General features: G+C 47.4%; 1 protein-coding gene across 1 annotated transcript in view; it reads right to left on the reverse strand.

Moving 5' to 3' along the window:
- Positions 1–8,855, reverse strand: part of gli2a (GLI family zinc finger 2a) — a 56,466-nt gene extending 47,611 nt beyond the window's left edge. The window contains exons 1-3 of the mRNA XM_015043337.1: positions 8,713–8,855; positions 7,755–7,828; positions 4,097–4,199 (exon numbers count right to left, since the gene is read on the reverse strand). Of these exons, the coding sequence (XP_014898823.1) occupies positions 4,097–4,199; positions 7,755–7,828; positions 8,713–8,855 (320 nt within the window). The remainder of the gene's footprint in view (positions 1–4,096; positions 4,200–7,754; positions 7,829–8,712) is intronic.
- Between the last annotated feature and the right edge of the window lie 2,667 nt (positions 8,856–11,522).

The following is an 11,522-nucleotide window of genomic DNA, read 5'->3' on the forward strand; positions in this document are numbered from 1 at the left end:
CTTTTACTTTTACTTAAGTACGAATGTTAATGTGGTACTTTTACTTTTACTTAAGTACATTTTTTGAGTACTTTCTCCACCACTGCACCTGAGCAACCATTAGAGGAGGGACGTCTTGACATGACAAGCAATTCCTTCATACTGCAAACTCCTGATTCCTCTTTCCAGATTGTGTTGGCAGTAATATTGAAATTTCAAGATAAAAAGATTTTCTTTCTTTTTAAAAGGCCTACAGGTTGTTGAGGCTTCTCCTGACCGGTGATGATGCTGCTCATCTTCTGAACCCCTTTCTGTTTCAGTCTTTGTGCGACCTCCAGGACGTGTGACCGAGCTGCTGTATCAGGAAGTTGAGGAGCAACACAGAGAGGTCATGACCCTGGCCTCTCCTAGGCTGTCGGACTAATGGATCAGAGTCCAACCTACAGCTCATTATGAGCAACATTAATGTTCAAATAATGTGAAAATATTCCACGTTTCTTTTCTCTTTAGCAGTTTGTTTTCTGAGCTGGAGCCTCTGCCTCCTTGGCCCAGATGTTGGTTTTGTTCAGCTCTGCTGTTTTTCACCCCATGTCTGTCACTGAGACTCAAAGTCGACAGTAAAATACAGGAAACATAGAAGTGACTCAGAACAAACAAAGAAGCTAAACCTTCTGCAGTTAACAAGCCTCTGAATGTTGCTGTGCTGTAAGTCAGGCTGGCTGCAGGTGAACGATGGGCCAGGGAGCTGGCATGGCTGGCCCAAACTCTCGCTCCATTTCCAGTAAGCGCCTGCAGACTGCTGGTCTTGTCCCAGTGCCAACTTTCTGCCGTATTCCACTGCAAACAGCCATAAAGACCCCTCTGTTTGGGGCGGCAGGGAGACGTGAGAAGAAACAGACGGTCCATACACAAAAACACGCTTTGCTCGCCATCCGTGGAGGTTGGCACTGCCGTCTCAGATTAGCGCAGGGGTGATCTGCTGGGATAACTGGCACTGGGATGGCTTCTCTGCTTCTTCTACAAGGTGTCTGAAAGTCATCGCTCACCATGGCTCCCAGTGAAACACAGGAAAACACGGATGCATCCCATTATAAGGTACCAGGTTACGTCTGTTGATGTAAATGATCAGGAAAGGTCTAAATATTCATCACAAATTTAACTAAATATTAATAATTGATGTCATCCTAACTGATCTACTAAAACTTTTGTTCTGATTTAATGTCAAACTACGAAGAATAAATTAAGCAAACTGTAAGTAACTATCTGGTTTAAGCTGCAGTTTTCCTCTGAGGGAACAAAAAGGAAATAAAGTAGCTATTATTGTTTTTTATGTTAAGGCTTAAATGTTTTAAGATCTAAAAATAAGTTCATTAAACCATGACAAACAAGATGAGGTGGATTCATCAAGATTTTAACCAAGAGATGCCTGGGGATAATAAAAAAAGTTGGAGTTAAATCATCAGTTGGAGAACCTGGAGAAACGAGCAGCTGCATCAGCAATGAACTGCCTTGGTGCTTTTGATTGATCATCATCTGCTCTGATTTCCTCTGCAAAAGGTTCAATAAACCTCAGACTTCACTTGTTCTTGGTGACTTTGACGGAACCTTGACAATGAACCCTGCAGCAGAGCAGCCAGGAGCTCCTGAAGCCTCAGAGGGACAAGATATTTCCTGACACGAGCAGTCGGACGAGAGTTAGCACCGAAGGCCGGCTGGTCCAGCCTCTGCCAGACAAGATGGAGGCCGGAGTGTTTCCTGAGGGTCCAAGGATGGAGGGTCCCCCTGACCGACCAGAGCTGGTGGAGTGAGATGCTCTCAAACAGCTGCTGTTTGGCTCTCTGCACGATCACTAGCTCCATTGTTTGGTGGTTCTAACTGCCAGGAGGAAAGTTGCTGGGACAAGGTGCAGCTTGTGGAGCAACAGCAGGAGTAAGAGCACACCACAGCTCTGGCTTCTGCTGGAAGCAGAGTCCGGGCCCGGCTCCATCCGGAACCAGAACTAGCCGTTGATGGCGCTCCTGGTTCCGAGTAACGATGGAGAGAAACTGACTCGTTGGAAGGTTCTACTATGAGCTGAGATGATCCATAACCAGACCTTTAGACCCAAACCACTGTCTCCCTGCAGCTTCTGCAATGCTGCATTCAAGTACATCTGGATTCTTTACATTTCTATCAACTGTCAACAGAGTTATTGAAAAACAACACTGAACCTTTTTAGGTAGTTTTATTGATTTTGTGATCTAATTAAACCTTCGGTCAGTCTGTACAGCCTTCCAGCTGCTCTCTGTGCAGGTGAGCAGTCGGTGAGCTCAGGTGTTCCTGCCAGGTGTTCACGCCGTCCCGTCCACCTCTGAACGTCCTCAGGATCTTTCTCTCCACAGCAGTTTCTGACCCCAGTCCAGCATGATGGACATGAATCCTCCACTGGGACTGTTTCCAGACTCGGAGCATCAGGACCATTTTGTTCCCACTAGAGGGGGCAGCAGATGAGGTGGGATTACCCTCGGGGTAATTACCCTTTCTCCTGCCCCGCCACTGTCACTAAGCATTTGGTTTTGTCTTGATTACGTAAAAACAGTGTTGAGACCATGCGATAAAGCATGAAACTCTCTGGCTGCTGATCGGTGACATGCCACTCCCTGATTGATGTTTCTAAGGTTCTGTGTTTTCAGTGGCACATTCCTGGCTCTCAGTCAGGGGAGCCGTGACGATGAGTAGGACCTTGGAGACGAAGAACATGTCCCTCCCACTGTCCACTGTATGCTTCCCTTTCTTCTCCTCACCAAACCAAAACAATGAAGGAATACTTCATCTGTAAACTGGATGTAGTCAACACATTCCCCGCCGAGGGGCTGCAAGGATCCACCGGGCCACAGCTTCTGAACACAACCACATGTGTTTGTACAGAGCGGTGCAGACCACAGCTCCACCACACACAAACCTTCAGCATATTTGAACGTCTCAAAGCCTCTTTCTGTCCAACCACTTCCCAAAACACCCAGGTCTGGAATCGGGAACGGTTGGAGGATCCGTGTTCCATATTCTGTTGTGTTGTCACTGAGTTTCTGGGATCGGCAGGCTGGATCCTGGGTGCTAATTACCTGCTCAAACACGCCGACTCTCCTAGGCTTCTGGTTTTTGCAGAACATGCCTGACCACCAGCAGGAGAAAAGTGGACTGAAGCCTGCTGAAGAGGAAACGTTGCAGTGACAGCCAGAACTCCAGATCATAGCACTGCTACACGTCACTGAACTGCTGACCAGGCCAGACGAAGTCTCTGTGAACCATTAGAGAATTCGTCTCATCGTTTTGAAGCTGAGATCCTGATGAATTTAGCAGGACTGCTTCATCAGAGTCTTCCAGCATTAATCACAGCACCTCCTGTGCTGCTGGTGATGAACAGCTGCAGTGTTTGCAATGTATTACCTGATTTGCAGCTGAATTTAAACGTGTTGATGGAGCTACTATTGATCTGGGTTCCTCTCTTCCCTCCAGCCTCCTAATCAGCTGAAGGCCTGAGAACTCCAAAGAGATCCCACGGTTTGAAGTCGGATCAGTGGGAAGCGCTCAGTGAGACTCCCTGCCTTTGCTGCACACTGTTAGTCAGCTGTGTGAAAGAAGACTCCTTCACATGAGGGTACTCTGAAATAAATCCCAATATACAGAGAAACTAAAGGAGCGAAGAGAAACTGCACCTAATTTAATGTACAGTTGGATTTTTCCAGATTTCTTCCAGAATGCTCAGATTGAGAGATGATGGTTCTGACCCGGTAAAACATTCAGAACCTTCTGGATCGAAACAGCTTCTCCATCTAATCACAGATCTTCCTTTCTCCCATTGCTTAAGACTTGCTGTTTTCTGACCAGAGTCCAGAGAGCAGACACACCCACCCTCCAGTAGATTTGGTTCTGATTGGTTCTGTTTAACGGACCAGATCTCCTACATCAGTTCTGGGGGTCCACCAACAGAACTTCTTTACCGTGACCTTTAGGAGTCACACAGGGATCGTTTGAGTCTATGATGAACAGGAAAAGGCAGGAGTCACCATAGCAACCAGTGAATCAGCACTTCCTGTACCCAAGAAGAGAGGAAACCCAGCCGGTTCCGGCTCCCTACCTGTGCATGGCGTGGAGCGGGTGTGGCTCGTAATGGTACCGGCCCTCATGGTGCCTCGTGTCGATGGGGATGGGGCTGTGGAACGGGAAAAGGTGGTGAGCACCTGTAAAGATAAAAACACACGTCAGGGTGCTGAGAGGAAATACTTGAGCTAAGATCCAGTTTCTTATTAATGTGGGCCCAGCAGAACCTTTTGCTGTTCCCGTAACTCTGCACTTAATTCCAGCTTTTATTCTGTCGCCCCGAGAAACAGCGACCCATTAATGACTCCCTCATCCAGCGAGACCAAAGCAGCTTCGACACTGCCAAGTTTTTATGGCTCAAACAAAGTCTGCAGAGATGCAGCGCTTCCTGCCATAAACCGTCTGAAGGCCGCGGGCGAGGCCCGTCAGAACAACGCAGCAGATCCTCATTAATTATCCCTCATTCCAGCAGCGATCCGCCTCATGTTGTACAGAGAAAAACACAATCTACAGCAGGTTTGCTGCCTGCTGGGGTTAAAGGTCAGAGAACGCCCTCACCTGTTCTCAGATTTTACCTCTCAGCAGATGATACATGAATTTCATTTCCTAACCATGTCTCATCATGCACTCTGAATGCAAATTCTGAACTTTGACCCAGATAGATGAGCGCGTCCGGTCGGAGGAACGCCACAAACTAATGAGAAAACTTTACTTTGAAAGGAGAAACGTTTTCTGACTCCTTCCTGTTGGAGACGAGCAGCGGCGGTGGAGCAGAACCTGCTCCTGCAGGCTCCAGCAGCGCAGCAGACTGTTGTCTTTAGACCAGCCAGACATTTCTGCTGCTTTAAGCCTGATTGAGCCTTTTGTTGTGTGACTGAGGCAATCATGGTGACGCTGCAGCGTCTTGTTCTCTGTGAATGTTGGTGGGATTACAGCCAAGTGAGGAAGAGGAGAGTTTCCCTCCAGGCACACAAACCTTTGACTGCCTCCTCTCTTTGGGTTAAATCTCCGGATCAGGATGAGATCTGCTTCTTCAATCATCTCTTGTTCTGGTTGAGGATCTCCTAAAAAGTTCCAGTGAAGGTGAATTTCTGTCCCCTGGATGTTGTAGTGAGGAAAACAGGCACCTGAGCTGGAGCCAGAACGTGTTTTTATGTAGCATTGGGTTCTTCTGCAGACTCTGCATGTTTCAACAAGTCTTATTTCAGACTTTTTAGGACCTTTTTTATGCCTCCATGAATGAAATTTAAGCTGAAAAAATTCTTGCTGCTTTACAATCAAGGAAAAGTTGTGAAGTTTGTGTTTGTGGCTCTTGGCTTTGAGCTCCTTCATGACTCTACAGCCTTAACCACCACAGGTTTTCTATCAACACTCCCAGCCTCGTCTGGGTTGGCAACAGGAATGGGCCAGTGACAAAAGCAAACATCATCATCATCCAGCCAACTGCACGTAAAGGCCCTGCCACATGGGAGGCGACGTTGCTCCTCTCCATTCATTGCCTACGGAGCTAGCATGATGAGGCAGCAACCTCGAGCTGTCCTCCAGCCAAGAGACCGATAGCTTTCACGCAGGGGAAATTTGTACATGTAGACATGCAGAAAGGTTTAGCGACACCACCAATCTGGGCCTAGAGAGCGCTGTCGTCTCCATCACGTCCTGTATGTTGGCTTTCATCGACCGCAGAGGACACAATTGTTGTTTGAGTGTCGAGATGAGGCCCAACAGATTTGCTTTCACCAGTGGAGCGTTACGCCGGAGCTTTCCTGGCTGTTTGAGAGACTGACTCGGAGTCGGCTGCCTCCCAGAGCGTTTGCTTCAGAGGCGGAACCAGAACCCGGGCCGGTCTGCTGCCTGGCGGCTGTGAGGTGTGTTTATAAAGTGGAGCTCTGGAGGCTCGGCTCTTCCCGGTGGACGCGGGGTGAGGAGGGCTCAGCAGGACCTTCTATCACCCAGACAGCTGCTTTGTTCTGCAGGCTGCAGAGACGCATCAGGGTTTGATTTACGGCCCGTCCCCTCTGAGTGGACACACGGAGGACAGACCCACGGCTGCTTCCTGAGGAACCACCGACGCTCATCGTTTCCTCCTCAGCGGGTCGCTTTCCGACCCAAACCAGGAATTTTTCTGTAAATTGACTTTTTTTGTTCTGATTTCAGAAAAAAAATATCTTAAAATAAATTAGATTTATGATCAAACACATGAAACTGGAATGGAAATGATTAAGCTGCAATGAAGTAAAATTATTAAGATTATAATAGAATAAATTTGAGTGAATGTAGAAATATAGACTAAATAAACTGAGTTTATCTGATTCAAATGAATGGAGTGGATTAAAGTGGATCCTGAACTGATTTAATCATGAAAACGTTGAAGTGAGAAGAGGACATTTTACATGAAATATAAAATGTATTAATAACCAGTTAAATGTCACAGGGAGCTTAATGAGATGTAACTGGAATAATTAACATGTAACAACAGACTGACTGGAATGTGGCCTAACAACTAAATTGTATTTACAGTTTTATTCCTGCTTGAACTTTTCCAGGTTTTGTCACATTACATCCACAGAAAAATATATTTTATTGGGATTTTATATGAATGACCAACAATAAAAAACTTAAATGAATAAAATGTTCCAATCTGATTTCACTGAATCAGAGTAAAACTGAACAAATTGAACTGGATGAACTGAACTGTTTCAGCTCTGGGTCCTAACCCCAGAATAAATCTGTCGCCTGTCCTCCAGGACGTCCTCGGTGATGAGACGCTGAGGGGATGTGGAGCTTTGAGGGACAAGAGGCGAAACAAAGAGGCCAACAGGCGGGGGAGGGGCGCTCAGACAGGAAATTCCAGCAGGAAGAGTTGGCTCGGTTCCTAACGACACAGCGCTGCGCCAACACACACACACACACACACACACACACACACACACACACACACACACACACACACACACACACACACACACAGCTCAGAGAAGAAAGAAGAAGCAACTGAAACTCAGAGTTAGTGGTGCCGGTTCTCCAGAACCTCATGAAACCCAGAGGGTCTCTGGTTCTGGACAGGTCCACATGGAACCTCCAGGGAGAGTAAACGGTACCGGGTTCGGACCAGAACATCAGAACTCTGGGATGAGATCAAACTCTCCAAGAACTAAAACCAGAACCTCAAACTGGATCCAGACCCTGAACTGGTCTGTCTAAACAGAACCAGAATACTATAGTATACTATAATATACTATAGTATATTGTGCTATACTGGACTATACTCTATTGTATTCTATTATCCTGTATTCTGCTCTGTTCTGAGCTTAGAGCCCGGTCTTGTGGTTCTGATGCTTTATGGATTATTAATTCTGGTGAATATTTGGCTGTTTTCTGATTCAGGAGGAAGGATTTTTCTCTGACGAAGTTCGATGATTAAAATCTCTCCATGTGGGCCTCAGGCCTGTGTTTACATGTGGTAACCATGGCGCCCTGATTGCTTCCTGCTCCGGTTCCTGTCCCGGCCTGTTTGCAGACCCGACCCGGCCCGTTCCTCCCTGTGAGCCTCATCCATCACGGAGCTGCTGCTCCTCTTATCGTCTCACCTGAGCAGAGGCTAATTGGTGCCGAGGGAAGCAGCAGCAACTCTCACTCAGATCTCTTACTCTCTCAACAAAACCACAAATGAAGCTTAAATCAAACTTTAATCAAACCTCGCTTTTGCTGCCGACGGGGGAAACGTCTCTGTTGATGACATGACAGCCATGAAATGACCAACGTGGATCGTCTGGTTGTGGATAGGAACCTTCACACCCCTGATGAAGAAGAGCGATGAGCTGCCAGACCGAGCAGCCCCTGATTTATCGCCTGGCGTCTCCCCACAGAGCCAGAGCCATCAGTTGATCAACACACGGCTCGGTTCAGGCAGGAAACTAGATGTGGAGCCAAGAGCAGATCCGCCGGACCCAACGGAGGATCAGCCGTCAGAAGATGGATGGATGCTGAGTTTATGGAGAATCTGTGCTTTTAATGCATTGCTGCTGCAGCTGCATTGCTGCTGCAGCTGCTCCAGTTGGTTCCTTAGTGGTTCAACTGGGAAGGCTCCCACTGGGAACCAGTTTAGCTGCAAACACAGATGATGTTTTATTGCTGGATTAAATGATTTTATGCAGATGGGTTTCTTTGTTATTGTGTTTTCCACCTTGTAATTTTTTTATTTGACATTTTGAATCATGCAGTTGGTAGAGCTGTTGCCGTGCAGCAAGAAGGTTCTGGGTTCGATTCCCGGCCCCGGTCTTTCTGCATGGAGTTTGCATGTTCTCCCTGTGCATGCGTGGGTTTTCTCCGGGTACTCCGGTTTCCTCCCACAGTCCAAAAAACATTACTGTTAGGTTAATTTGTCTATCTAAATTGCCCCTAGGTGTGTGTGTGTGTGCGCATGGTTGTGTGTCTGTGTTGCCCTGCGACAGACTGGCGACCTGTCCAGGATGTACCCCGCCTCTCGCCCGGAACGTTAGCTGGAGATAGGCACCAGCACCCCTCCCGACCCCACTGAGGGACAAGGGTGTTCAGAAAATGGATGGATGGATTTTGAATCATGTTGCTGTTGGTGTTTGTGACCAGCCTGTTCCTGGTGCAGTCGGTCGGCTGCAGCGCCCCCCGCAGGCCGGCCGCTGACTCTGCAGGCGGATAATTTCATCCAGCCCAGCGAGCGGCGCCGGAGACAAACCAGTGGTGATGCTGACAGGCTGTCGCTGCTCAGTGCTGCAGCAGCTGCTGCGGCTCTGGAGCCTCGGGGGCTCTGCTGCCGCCATCACTAAGCTCCGCCTCCAACGCCGATCCTCGGCCTCTGACCTTTCCTCCTGGGTCAAACTGCTTCCTGTCTCATAGATATTTTCTGCTTTGAGTTCCAGAAACAGGGTCAGGGGTCAGGGGTCAGGGTCAGCAGCCCTTCAGAAGCCAAAGGAAAACAAATAACTGCCGTCAGTTCCCGGATCGGCCCACCGACCCGGTCCACCGTAACACCGGGTTCGGAACTGCAGTTCTTCTGCCGCCTCATGAAGCGCCGAACGCTCCTGGACCAGACGGCCCGCCCTCCACCTGTTGCTGTTAGCAGCTTCCTCTGAGGAAACCGGGTTACAAGACACCAACAAATGGACCTACCAGCTTCTGTCCAGAACTACAAAGATCCAAACCGCAGTGAATTAGGATCGGTCTGCAGATCTGCAGGCGGGCGGCCCAAACCAGCAGCCTCAGCTAGAAACAACCAACAGAACCGACACCGACTGCTGCAGCAGAACCGAGGATTTCTAAACAATGAAAACTTCTGGACAACGGAGCTCATAAAAGCAGCTGAGATGAAATAATAAAAATAACCGACCGGATCGGACCAGAAAGCAATAAAAGATACTCTGAGCTACGGGATGAGCAGAACCGAACCCGTCTGGTGAAGCAGTCCAGAACCGCTCCGGTCCATAATTACAGGTTTTCCTCCAGAAACGAAACATTAAAACCTGCAGAGGAAAATTACAGTTTCCCTGAGAGGAAATGTCAACAAGTGGAGAGAATCCTGCTGATCCGTGGGAACCATCACCGGAACCACAGCGGCGTGGAGCCAGCCGGTTCTGGTTCCGACCCGTTACGGATCGTAGAGAAATCGGTTTTTGCTTCAGCAGCTCAACTTTGAACTCATCCAGAAATCAGAAGAAAATATGAAAACAAATAAAATGTCCAGAAGTTCAGTGAATTCTAAAGTTATTATTTCTGAACCTTTTGATCAAATTATTATTAAATGATAATATTTCATATTTCAAATCATTAATATTTGTTTTTTTTTTACCACATTTATAACAATTTTTCTCTGTCAAATAAAGAACCCGGTAAGTGTGTTCTGTGTTCCAGTTTGACCCGGTTCCATCGGGTTCTGATCAGCTCCATTTGGACTCATTCAGATTTCACTGATTTTCACAAACTAACTGGAAAAAGTTTAGATTTTTAATAATAATCTGATAACTGGTGGTGTCATGAAGCCGGTACCGGCCCGATGCTCTGACCGGGTAACGGTTCCTCCTGGGCGGGGCCAGATCACAGTCCATGTTTATTAAATCTGACAGGCTGGATTTGAATCGAAATATTTTAGTTGCATATTCAGAAAAACGTGTTAAAACTTGAAGTGATCATTTTAGCACATTTTCAGCAATGAGGCTGAAAATTATTATTTTGAAATTGTTTTAAACGTCTGCAGCAGCGTTAATAACTTGCTACAGACGGAGCCGGTTGCTAACTACTCACTTTCAGTACTTGGAATAGGCCAAGTACGCTGAAACCCTTGGTCTGGGCATCGCTAACAACAATAATCATAACAATAATTGCACCATAATATCAGAGCTTAATTAGGAAACTGTTTCCCTCCATGCTTGATGTTTGGCTCGGATCGGGTCGGTTCCGGCTCTGCAGTGGACGTGTCTGTACCTGCAGCTCCGGGTCGGGGATGACCCGCTTTGCTTTGAAGCCCGAGCCAAGAATTCACAGGAGCAGCGAAAGGAAAATCATGAGCGCCGGGAAATCACCAGGCAAACACACACACACACACACACACACACACACACACACACACACACACACACACACACACACACACACACGTTTGTGTTGCTATCTTTGTGGGGACTTTCCATTGACTTCCATTCATTTCTACAGCCTAAATCTAACCTTTACCCTCTTCCTAATCCTAAGGAGCAATTGGTCCCCACAACGTAGTATATGTCAGGAAAATCGTCCCCACAAGGTATTACAAACACACACGCACGCGCGAAGCAGACATGCTTCTCCCTTTGTAAAGCCCACATGATTCCTCGGCGATGCTGACAACAGAACCTGAACTGGAAAACGATTCAGGATGCTAACGATGAGTTCGACCCTGAACTGCAGGAAGATGCATCAGTCAGACTCTGGACAACATTTCTAACTATGTCCTTGATCTTGTGTTTCCTGCCAACACATAAAAATGAGCAGAAGCTAATGCTAATGTTAAGATGGCTGTCGTCTTCTCCTTAGCTGACGGCTGAGACCCGCTAACAGCAAAGCCCTCGGTTTCTGATTCTGCTGCATTTTAGTCCTGTAAAGTTCGAACACGATGAACAAACTGTGATGTGGCATGAAGTTCATTGAAGTCGAGAAAATTGGGAATATTTTATGTTAATAATTGGTTTAAAAGCTGCTCATGGGAAATCTGAGCTAAGTGAGGGGTTAGCATGCTAATGTTTATACAGCAGGCAGTGAAACGCTGCAGCAATAAATAAATGCAGAAACTTATAGGAGCCAGGATCGGGTTTCTGTTCAAACGGGCCGGTTGGGTTTGGACCTGCAGCCGGGCCATCCCTGGGACCAACTCTTCATCGTCCAGAACATAGACATAAATACGTAGACGCCTCATGGAGCGGGTCGGCCCGTTGCTGCGATACGTAACAGCGTCCGCCATC

Source organism: Poecilia latipinna, unplaced genomic scaffold (genome assembly GCF_001443285.1).
Source record: "Poecilia latipinna isolate Pla-1442-1.1 unplaced genomic scaffold, P_latipinna-1.0 Scaffold626, whole genome shotgun sequence".
Lineage (NCBI taxonomy): Eukaryota > Metazoa > Chordata > Actinopteri > Cyprinodontiformes > Poeciliidae > Poecilia > Poecilia latipinna.